Source organism: Protomyctophum parallelum (genome assembly GCF_964188405.1).
Source record: "Protomyctophum parallelum genome assembly, chromosome: 23".
Lineage (NCBI taxonomy): Eukaryota > Metazoa > Chordata > Actinopteri > Myctophiformes > Myctophidae > Protomyctophum > Protomyctophum parallelum.
This window is the reverse complement of record NC_139715.1, coordinates 2,943,809-2,956,351: the sequence shown is the minus strand read 5'-3', so window position 1 is coordinate 2,956,351 and position 12,543 is coordinate 2,943,809. Positions and strand designations below refer to the sequence as shown.

At 44.8% G+C, this 12,543-nt stretch overlaps 1 protein-coding gene across 1 annotated transcript; it reads right to left on the bottom strand.

Moving 5' to 3' along the window:
• Nucleotides 1-4,732: 4,732 nt before the first annotated feature.
• Nucleotides 4,733-8,127, bottom strand: LOC310854352 (cholesterol 25-hydroxylase-like protein 2; the record flags this gene model as incomplete). The annotated part of the gene is given in 5 exon segments (XM_083758950.1): nt 4,733-4,864; nt 4,866-5,011; nt 5,504-5,665; nt 6,337-6,584; nt 7,808-8,127. Coding segments are annotated over 5 exon segments (1,008 nt in total).
• Between the last annotated feature and the right edge of the window lie 4,416 nt (nt 8,128-12,543).

Sequence of the window (12,543 nt, the reverse complement as noted above, 5' to 3'; positions counted from 1 at the left end):
ACCACCCTGGGGGGTTGTTCTTGCACCCACTGTTTCAAATTGCCTGTATGGTAACGTGTTTATGGTTATTCGTGTTTAACTGAATAAACAATGTATAACACACGTACATCATATTGAACATTATTATATTTTCATTACCAATTATGATAGGGCTCCTGGTCTAATGGGCCATGTGGCCCGTTCAAGGATTTACTTCTGGTCATTATTTAGGTAGCACACACATATTTGCAATGCCTTCGGCAGAGTTCAAATGAGCCATTTTAATCTATATTAACTCCAGAATTGCAGTGAGATTAATCTAGATTAAAAAAATGAATCTATGCTCACCACTATATATATATATATATATATATATATATATATATATATATATATATATATATATATATATATATATATCCTACCACCATTACCACTAAACTTTAAACACATTTAGAAACATTCTTCTAAATCCAAAAGGTTTTCAGAAAAAACTATGTTTCTATGTCAGTGGCGCTCAATATTTCATGTCAAGGACCCCTAGGATTATCTGCAATTGGCCACCGACGGCCATCTGGAAATATACGTTGTTCCATGCAGGGACCCAGTATGATTATTCATTTATTTATTTGGGTGGGGGGGGGGGGGGGTATAGTTCTCAACCTCCACCCGAGATGCTCTGGCCACGGTCAGACTCTCAACCATATCTCACTCCCTCCATGCTTCGAGGTCCTGAGTGCAGAACATTACCCATGTGCCCATCTACTGCACTGAAGTACACAGTTTAGTTTTTAGGGGGCGCTAGAGCCCCTCCTATGAACAGCTTCTGTTCCCGACACGTCTCAAGTTTTGGCATTGACAACGAACGGAGACATGACGTCAGAAATTCCGCTAAATATGACATAAATTAAACATCAAAACATTAAACGCCGTTGACATTGAAGGGGAGGTTTATGTCATATGTAAACAAGCAAATGGGCTAACCAATCACATGTTGGTGGCAGCGCTTGGCCAATAAGGGACCACCTAATGGACCTTATGGAGCGCTTGGCCAATAAGAGACCACCTAATGGACCTTATGGAGCGCTTGGCCAATGAGGGACCACCTAATGGACCTTATGGAGCGCTTGGCCAATAAGGGACCACCTTATGGACCTTATGGAGCGCTTGGCCAATAAGAGACCACCTTATGGACCTTATGGAGCGCTTGGCCAATAAGAGACCACCTTATGGACCTTATGTAGCGCTTGGCCAATAAGAGACCACCTTATGTGGCGCTTGGCCAATAAGGGACCACCTTATGGACCTAATATGTTGCGCTTGGCCAATATGGGACCACCGTATGGACCTTATGTAGCGCTTGGCCAATAAGAGACCACCTTATGTAGCGCTTGGCCAATAAGAGACCACCTTATGTAGCGCTTGGCCAATAAGAGACCACCTTATGTAGCGCTTGGCCAATAAGAGACCACCTTATGTAGCGCTTGGCCAATAAGAGACCACCTTATGTAGCGCTTGGCCAATAAGGGACCATATGTACCTTATGTAGTGATGCGTCAAATGTCCGCTAACATAAATTGATGTACAATGACAAGAGCGCCCCTCATTTCACACAGGTGTGATTTTGTATTTACTTAGTGTCATTTACTTTAGTATTTCCACAATTCATAATACTTTTACTTCTACATCTCATTATTACAAAACATACTTCAGCCCTATTTAAACTTTGGCTATTTGAAAATAGCTGATCTACAAGCTCACTTAGAAATCCCCCCCATCGCCATCGCTGACCTCTGCTGGCCAGTTAGGTGAAGTGTCAACACTCCTTTATTGACAATAATTGACTACAGACAGAAATAATCAGTTTGAATTATTTATTCAGTTCGGAGCAAAAAAAAATGTGTTAAATTAAACTATTTTATTTAAAATAGCCTACAGTACAATCTGACATTGTGCATGGTATCAAATTCTAAATCTTAATTACATTTCAATCTAATTTTTATATCTAAATCTGTTCAGAATATACACACTCAGTGAAAACAAACCATTCTGTTCTATTTTTTTAACAGCACATGCATGGATGAAGTGGTAGAATGATTATGATGCTATAATACGATAATAAGAGATCAGATTCTACAAAATGTCTTTTGTAACATGACGTTTTTCTGAAAAACCTCATGTTTCTATATCAGTGGTTCTCAAACTATTTCATTTCAAGGAGCCCCAGAATTATATGTATTTGGCCGCCGACCCCCATCTGAATATGTATAGTTTCATGCAGGGACCTTCCAGAAGTAAAGATTTGAGTTAAAAACGTTCACTCTGAAATAATATTCAAATATTTGAGTTAAAAACGTTCGCTCTGAAATAATATATATTCAAAGATTTGAGTAAAAAATGTTCACTCTGAAATAATATATATTCAAAGATTTGAGTTAAAAACGTTCACTCTGAGATAATATATATTCAAAGATTTGAGTTAAAAACGTTCGCTCTGAAATAATATATATTCAAAGATTTGAGTTAAAAACGTTCACTCTGAAATAATATATATTCAAAGATTTGAGTTAAAAACGTTCACTCTGAAATAATATATATTCAAAGATTTGAGTTAAAAACGTTAGCCAGGCTAATCAAGGTCTAAATGTCTACATTTAGAGGCTAATCAAGGTCTAAATGTAGAAATGACGTTCTTTCAACGTCTAATCTAAGCCTAGACTGCTAAAAAACTATGTTTAACCCATCTTTTAGACGGTCATTTAGCTCAGTGGGTTTTGTCCACATTTTCACAATTTTTCAAAAATAGCAGATCTACAAGCTTGTAGCGCGGCCCGTTTCAATACCTAAAGTATAACATAGTGCTTAAAACACCAGGGGTGTTCCTGTCCTGAATAAGTGGACTACTTTTCCTGCGGACCATCTTTTGCAGACCGCGGCCATCTCGCCATCAGAACGTCCCGCTGCCTCCTGCCTTATGTGGCAAATTCAAAACAGGTGGTATGCATGGGCCGTTGAGTGAAATTCAACGAGTGCTTCCAAACTGCAACACTTAGAAAAATGATCACCTGCAAGGAAAGAAAGTAGCTCATAACATGTCAACAGTGTATTAAACAAACACATTGCAGATAGAAAGAGGATAATCCAGGCTTTTTCGTACAGCTGCAATGTTGGTGAGTTTGATGTTGTTTAATACAATCAGATAGGACTTTTCTGTTTGGTTGTACGGGCTGCCAATGGGAAATTGCACATATAGTTACCACCCGGCCATTAACTGAATGGAAAGATGGCCGCGGTGTGCATATGGTCAATAGAACGTCGCAGTCCCGCCCCCTACCAGGGCCCAGGAAATGATTCCCCGTTCATTTTCCTCATAGACTTTTCAAAAAGTATTACTTTAAAGACCTTTTAAGCCTCGTACAAAGCCAACTGGAGTTGTGACAAATCATGACAACAAACAACAAACGGCAGGTTACAACACTTTTTTTGTAATTTTTCTTCTTTGTAATTATTTGTTTGGTTCAAAATATTTTGTTTATTGTCTTGATTTGTCACAACTCGAGTTGGCTTTGTCCGCGGCGTAACCGTCTTTAAATAAATACTTTTTGAAATGTCTATGAGGGGAAAATGCATTGGAAATTATTTCCTGGGCCTGGCGTCGTCAAGAAAGGGGGCGGGACTAGGCCTGGCGTTGTCATGAAAGAGTGCGGGACTGCAACGCTCTATTGAGGCCACGTTCAACATCACTTAAATCACCTTTCCTCCACATTTTTTTTTTTAAATTAAATGTTTTATCCCACGATTTTTGTAACCCAGCTTTCTTTTCACCCAGTGCCAATTATCTAATGTAATCCTGGGCGCTACACTCCCTCTGCCAACCTGGGGAGAGCAACGGACTTACCTCATGCTTCCTTCAACACATGAGGAGTCCAAGTCGCTCCTTTACACCTGACAGAGGGGAATTTCCCTGGTTGGATGTAGCGCGTGCCGTGGAAGGAACACGTTATTCCGACCAGTTCCTTTCCCCTCCATCAGGCGCCCCGGCTGGCCAGGGGGAGGCAGTTTTTCAATTCTTTATACACTTCCTTCGAATCTACCGATCTAGGATATTTCCTTTGAATCTCGGATGTAGGATATTCTAGGTCAGGCCAATAGGGGTACCTACCCAATAGGGGTACCTCTAGGGGTACCTACCCAATAGGGGTACCTACCGTACCGTGTCTCTCTGTTTGCACTTGATCTCATCTACAATACAATGACACTTTGTCACACCTTATGTCTAGCGATGGAGCTCGAAACGTGAACAACCCGATAACAAGCTTATCGAGTACCCGGTATCAATAAGCTTTGGGCTTATCGAGTACCCGGTATCAATAAGCTTTGGGCTTATCGAGTACCTGGTATCGATAAGCTTTGGGCTAATCGAGTACTTGGTATCGATAAGCTTTGGGCTTATCGAGTCAAGACAAGAGGCGATCAAGAAATAAATCTAATTATCCACGCTGGCACAAACATGACAGTCTAAAAGTGTATTGATACCTGCTAACCAGCGTTGTCCAGGTAAACAAAAATATGCTTTTAGTAAGGGATGGTAGACACATTAACCAGTTTCTTCAATATTAGTTTCCAAAAGTTAAACGTTCTGCATTTGAAGGCCCTAGTAAAAGATACTGGTTCTGTTCAGAATGTGCTGTCGTCTTCACAGTTGGTTGCCAGCCGGTGGAAAAGAGGTCAGAGTCATTTAGATAGTCTGGTTCTAGTCTGTGTCCTCTTTCTCCTCTGACGTGGTCAGCCTTTCCACGTGCACTTTGGTCGCGAGCGGGTGGGGCCGACGGGGTGCCGGTGTCGATGGGTGGGCCGTCGGCGGTGAGGAGCGGGCCGTCGGTGCCCGCCAGCCAATCCCAGTGGCAGAAGAAGGGGGCGTAGTTGGAGGCAGGCCTCTGGTGGTGGGCGTCGTGCTTGGGCGCTCCCGCCCACAGGCCCAGCGGGACCAACCGGTGCATTGCCCACGGGAAGTCGTAGCCGCAGTGGTCCTCTGGACAGGAGATGAGAGAAGACGTTTATTGATGTATTGATTAGTGGTCCTCTGGACAGGAGATGAGAGAAGATGTTTATTGATGTATTGATTAGTAGTCCTCTGGACAGGAGATGAGAGAAGATGTTTATTGATGTATTGATTAGTGGTCCTCTGGACAGGAGATAAGAGAAGATGTTTATTGATGTATTGATTAGTGGTCCTCTGGACAGGAGATCAGAGAAGATGTTTATTGATGTATTGATTAGTGGTCCTTTGTCCAGGAAACCAGAGAAGACATTGATTTATTGATCAGTGGTTCTCTGAACAGGAGATAAGAGACATTGATTTTTTGCTTTCATTCTGTCACATGGAAGTGATTTTCAACCATTTGCCCATTATTTATTTATTGGGCAATTGAGCTACAAACCACCATACAAGGAGAGCTTGTACAGTACAGTGCAGTGCAGTACTACTCACTCCAGACGGGTCTGATTTTCCTTTAGTTTTTACCTGTGGACACGTAGACGTTGAAGACCATGAAGCCCCATGTGGTCAGACAGTGGCACTGCAGCAGGATGGGGTCGGCCGTGGCCCAGAAACCAGAGCTGACCAGTTCCCACCCTGAGACGTACTGGGTGACCAGAGAGAAGGGCCTGGAGAACTGGTGGTGCACTGAAACAATGGGATTAGTATTAGGTCATTACACACTTGCGAATTGGCGACGTGTGTGTGTGTGTGTGTGTGTGTGTGTGTGTGTGTGTGTGTGTGTGTGTGTGTGTGTGTGTGTGTGTGTGTGTGTGTGTGTGTGTGTGTGTGTGTGTGTGTGTGTGTGTGGACATGGCACATGGGTGTGCTAACAGCAGCGAGCAACGGGCTCCGCCAAACTTTGGTCTGTATGTAGGAAGGAGAGGTTGCACAGCTCGTAGTCACGGAATGACGATACAAAAAAACTTCTATTATAGACCAACGTTTCGGCACCTGAGTGCCTTCTCTTCAGGGTATGCAAGAAAGGATACCAATTCTGACATAACGCAGGAGAAGAGGAGTGGAGGAGGAGAGGAGAGGAGAGGAGAGGAGAGGAGAGGAGAGGAGAGGAGAGGAGAGGAGAGGAGAGGAGAGGAGAGGAGAGGAGAGGAGGAGAGGACATCACAATATGCGTCGCATTTATATCTGTACAGGCGCGACTAAATTCGCCGGGCAAATATTTAGAATTTTTCGGATCGCTTATTCGCACCGCGTCGCTACTTCGCCAGTGTGTAATGACCTTTAGTATTAGAATAGAATAGAATCGACTTTATTTGCAAATGGCACCACCCTACGCGGTGGGGCGAGGTGAGTCGTACCTGAGTGGAAGGTCCGGTACAGCCACCCTACGCGGTGGTGCAGGAGGTGCCAGAGGTAGTACTGGAAGTCGAACAGCAGCAGGCAGCCCAGGACCCCCGCCAGCAGAGCCCCCAGGGTGGGGGCCGCGGGGGGCAGGGGGGCCGCGGGCCGCCACGCCCACTGGGCCACGGCCGCGGGGAAGATGTAGATCAGGTGGTGGTAGAGTGTCAGGCGCAGCGTGGTCCACAGCTCGTCCCGCGGGATTGGCCTGTAACACGGACGGGGGATCAATTAACCAATCAGTGGGGTTGGCCTGTAACACGGACGGGGGATCAATTAACCAATCAGTGGGGTTGGCCTGTAACACGGACGGGGGATCAATTAACCAATCAGTGGGATGGGCCTGTATACGGGGTCAACAACCAATCAGTGTTGACCGTGTACGGCATCAACAGATGTAGTGTGTTTGGTAAGACAGTCTTCTCTGTTAGAGCCTCCCATCCCTGGAACAGTCTCTGTTAGAGCCTCCCATCCCTGGAACAGTCTCCCTACAGAAGTAAGAGAGACCTCCAACTATCTGACCTTCAAATTTAACCTTAAGAGGTGGCTTAAAGCAAACAGTTTAAAACAACTGAAAGAGCCGATCTACAAGCTTACAGCGCGTCTCTGTCTGCTATTTCTTTTCACCGAGAGCCGTGCTACGAGCTTGTAGATCTGCTATTTTTGAAAAATCGTGGAAAATGTGGCGCAAATAATTGAATATATATTCTTTCAGAGCGAACGTACAACATTTTTCCAGAGGTGGGCGGTCGTCGGCCAATTACAGATATATCTTTTCCTTGACATGAAAATGTTTGAGAACCACTGATATAGAAACATGAGGTTTTTCAAGAAAACTGTCAGGATGTACTTTGTATCTCCTGACGCTGGGCCAGATTACCCCGAATGCCTGGGGTTATTTAATCCATTAAATCAGAGGTTATTTAATCCATTAAATCAGAGGTTATCTAATCCATTAAATCAGAGTTTATTTAATCCATTCAATCAGAGGTTATTTAATCCATTCAATCAGATGTTATCTAATCCATTAAATCAGAGGTTATTTAATCCATTCAATCAGAGGTTATTTAATCCATTCAATCAGAGGTTATTTAATCCATTCAATCAGAGGTTATATAAAGGTATATTCAGTGATTTCACTCAAAAAACCTTAGTTTTTGGCTGTGGGACCCAGCCTTTCGTCCAATCAGGATAGAGAGTCAAAAACGAAACCTAAGGTTTTTTGACCCCCAGGGGTTAACTGGGGACAGGGAGGAACTCCTTATATGGCCAGCACACTCTATAGTAGGGAGGATTATCACAACAAAACAAAAAAATAAGTGATATTTGAATTAAGTGAAATCACTGCGCCAAGCGATTTATAGCAGCGGAGCACTTTTAGCGATTGATAGGGCGGGGAACTCCGTGCTTTCCGCTCAGGGTGTTAATTACCTGTCAGGGTGTAGCTTGTATCTCCGTAGGAGGGGCCAGGATGGAGCCAGGAGGTCCAGGGTGGTGTAGACAGACACCAGGAGAACGTAGGTGGAGACAGACAGAGCTACGGGGAACAGCGGGCTCCTCAGCGCCTCCTGGTGGTTCAGACGGAGGTAGTCCCAGCTGGGCTGGAGCACCGATGACGACGATGACCCAACGCGACAACCCCCACCCAATAACCCCCCCCACCACCGGGAGGAGACGTTGTTGGCACCATGGGGACTGTGACCCCCCCACCACCAGGAGGAGAACCCCAACATCATGTCGTCCGGGATCATCCTTGATTGTTAACAGCTGGAGTCATTCCTGAATGGCTTCCCGTTCAGAACGTAAACAACATGAAAGACGAAGGTTAGAAACAAAGACGAAGGTTTAGAAAACAAAACAAAGACGAAGGTTAGAAAACAAAGTTGAAAAAAGTGCAAAAAGTGCAAAACAAAAAAAGGAAAAAAATAATAATTTAAATGTGAAAAAAGTGGAAAAAAGAAAAGGAAAGTAGACAAAAACGTGGAAAAAAGAAATAGAAAAGTGTACGTTGGAGGGAAAAAAAGGTAAAAATAAATCTGTTTAATTGTTTAATTCAACGAGGGACACGTCCGTTTCAGATGGAAGAACTAATTTAAAGGTTGTAGAGCCGATCATGTTAATCCTGTAATGGAAGTGCTGCCGACTGCAGGGTTTGATCTTATAGGCTCTCGTGTACGTTGAAGCCCCTCCCCCCTCTCTAAGCCCCTCCCCCTCTAAGCGAGGAAGCTGATCTGTAAAAGACTCTTTTTATTGACACCAGGATCCCAGCCAAACACGCACACGCACACACGTACACAAACACACACACACACACACACACACACACACACACACACACACACACACACACACACACACACAAACACACAGAGTAATTAATCATAGGATAACTGACACATGCTGAATTGTACTTGGCTTCAGTACACTGTGCGTTAATTTGCATATTAAATTCTGCCACGGCGCGTTTGCATAATCAAAGCATGAAAAGATTCCGTTGTTAAAAAAAATGACTTTCACAGTTTGTCCACTTTCTGGCGTGACTTGAATGATTCTGTTATGGAACTACTCTGTTATGGAACTACTCTGTTATGGAACTACTCTATTATAGAACTACTCTGATCTATATCGACCTCACTCTGACCGTCACTACGGTCATAACAACGAATGATGCCCTCATCTTCCTCTTCTCGAGACCAATATATCAAAATTGTCATGCCCACATGACCCGGGGGGGTGGCCTCACCGTATAAGTTATGTCCGTGAGGGCGGCTCCGCCTCTTTGCCTCTCTCGCCTCATGAGACCTGTACGGTAGGTAAGATGGTATCGTATCTTTGAGATCTATACTGTTAATGCTGACTGCTTGGTTTTCGCTAGTAGTCTTTCCCGTACACTTCGGTGCAGGCGCCTTGCGTCCCTGTGGGTTGCAGTGTTGTGTGACTTTATAGCCTACTAGTGGGGACCCTTAGGGATATTTTCGTTCACTTTTGTCTAAAAGCGCCAAATTTGGCACAGGTGTAGCTCAGGGCATACTTAAATGATTTGGCTAGGGCGCCCGCGCCGGTGACCTTTGGGGTCGCCACAGCGGCCGATCCAATATGGCCGCCACTTGTAATAGCTTTTGTCTCTAACATTTGAAACAGATGAGCTACAAATGTAAACTTGGTGTCTATTTCATGTGTTTTGACAATTAGAAATGTGTTGGAATCCTCTTTTTTATTTTTGGGTGTGTCTAGACCCCTAATTTGCATAATTCCAAGTGGCGTTTTGCTATTCTGAAGACATTGGACGTAACTTGGCCATTGTTATGAGTTATGTTATAAATGTCAGGGGTGGGGAGGGGGGGGGGGGGGCCTGTGGTTGTGACATTTTGAAGACATTGGTTCCGCTTAAAGGGCTCTTTGGCTACTTGCGGGGGAGGCCACGTGGAGGCTGTCTTCTTCTCTCCCTTTTTCTTTTCTTCTTCTTTTTTTTTTGGGGGGGGGGGGGTTGGGGTTGTTGTTGTTTTTGTTTCCCAATAACTAGACAAAAGCTGCACCAAGTGTGCGCATCCAGGTTAGTGTGCTGGACCCTCATTGTTGGTGCATCCTCACATCCACACAATGAGGTGCAACAGACCCCAGATTTAAAGCACTTGCAGCGCCCACTACAAAACGTCTTGCACCTGCAGCGGAGAAGGATGGCACAGGCTGTACTGGCATCTGGCAGATGGGTCCAGTATGGTTCCCAAGCCTTTGTCGTCGAGCTGTTCCATCCCCACATTCCAAAATTGGGAATATTCAGTTTGACGGAGGTTGCCTGACTCCAATAAAAACTGGCCAGCAGGTGAGGGCAACCAAGGTGTCTGTGAGATCTGGTGTTGCCTCCCAAGCTGCCCATGCACTCTTTTTCCCATGGCCAAGGAAGGCTGATGTAGTATCACATCCTGTCAGCACATGGAAGAGAGGCAATGCCAGTGACTTCTGAGGACCCATTGCATTGCAGATTTCATGGACAGGAATGTCTCTGTAGCTTTTTCCACAGCCAAAGCCAATCCAAAGATCTGTGATCTTTAATGCATCAAAAAAGTGGATTGCAACATCACTGTCAACCGTACGGACAAAAGCCTTTTTATGGCCATTGGCCCCAGCATGGGCCAAGTGCAGAACCATTCTCGTGTCTGCTTCAGGATGGTTACAAGGCTTAAGTGTAGACAAATTGAATCCAGGCCTGTTGCAGAGAACATCATCATTAATCGTACACAGCAGTAGTTTACCCTGCATGTCATCCTTTGTGAGCTCGACACTTACAAGTCCAAACTGTTCTTTCTTATTGTCTTCATTTTTCAGGAACTCACTGTTCCAATTACGCTTTGGAATAGGAGTTCTCTATCGTATCAGAGACTATCTCTCCACCCAACATATTTCATATGTATGGGGAATGTCCCCACCTCACTTGTGACGTGGATACCTCTTTAAGACACACCAGTGCACTGGCACGCACGGGTATATAAGGCCCAGGTGGTGCGTGATTACACTGCTTTTTTGATCTCCACCGAGCAGTCCAAGACGTGGTCTCCTCAACGGAAGTGCAGAGCAAGTTATCAACAATAACTGCATTTTTTAGACTTTTTGAAAAGCAACTACTCACGAGTTCTGGCAGCCGGATTAATCCACTGCTGGAGGCAGGTTAGAGAGCTGGCGTGGATCGCTCCTCTCTGGATTGCTGTCACACAGCTCGTTTGTAGGTATAGCAAACAAAAACAGGGTAACACCAGCCAAAACACCGTTACAGGCGTATTGCTGACATAGTGTTAGTTTACGCGTCCTGTGGTGTAGCCTGTCTGTCGACCTGTGGGCAGGGACACAGACAGGACCATTGGCTCTGTAATCCTGTAAAGCAGCGGAATAATCGCACTATACGTTTGTATCACTGGCTTGGTGTCAGTTAACGCATCCGTGATGCATATTCCGTGGGCTGGAGTGGACCTGCGGTTGGCGCAGCGAAACATCAGCCCCGCTATAGGATCATTGGCTCTGTAATCCTGTAAAGCAGTGGAATAATCGCACTATACGTTTGTATCACTGGCTTGGTGTCAGTTAACGCATCCGTGATGCATATTCCGTGGGCTGGAGTGGACCTGCGTTTGGCGCAGCGAAACATCAGCCCCGCTATAGGCTTATCATTTAACACAGCACACTATACACTAGTGTATAGTATACAGGCGTATTGTCGCTGGGGCGGCTTCCGCGTCTTTGGTGCTGTGTTCTTTTGCTTCGCCTCGTGAGAGACAGAGCTCCCTGGGGTGTATTGCGGCTAAAGCCGTTCACACACCCTGGTGTAGACTGCGTGGTAGAACCCGTACGGACGGGGGAAGCCACGGAGCAAGCTTATCCTCCGAACCGTGGGTCCTGTCAGTCATAGACAGGACGAGCTAATTCCACAACAAACAAAGTTTGGTCTCCAGTGCACGGTGATATATCGTAGGGTAAATTGTTGCCTGGAAAGTCGAGGGAGACTCTCATAAATCCCTGTTCTAGTGGACCAAACAGTGGAAATTGGTATACGTATATACACTATATAATGCAAAACGTTTGGAGCAGAGTGTTTGTCTCCAACTCAAACACTCTGTGTCTCAGTGCAGCTAGGAAATTCAGGTGCAACCTCCTCCAGAGAGAGAGAGAGAGAGACTATAGAACTCAGCTGGCTGTTGTTTAGTTATTTTTCTATTTGGAAAGATCCCCATTAGCTGATGCCATGGCAGTCAGCTAGTCTTTGGGGTCCACATGAAACATGTTACCGAGAAAAAAAAAAAAACAACACATGAATATCAATATGTGACTGAGAGACAGCAGTGTAAATTGCACATAGGGTAAATTGTGCCCTCACTTCTCAAGCACATTACTATACTCCCCGTTTTTTGAGCATGTTTAAGCAATTAAATTTGTATATATTTAATATAACATATTAAAATAATAGTGTATATAGGTATTGAATTAAATGGAAACAGCAGGGGTTTCTCTGGGGCTGCGTGGGGCACATATGCCCACAGAGGATGGCCATGACCAGTGGGTGACCTGTGGGTTCCCTGGTCATGCTGATAGCAGCTCATGAAGATCCTGACTCCTGTATGTTTTTCTTCCTCTTGCCAGTTGAGGCTAGGAGGAATGAAGGAATCCGACGGCCATAT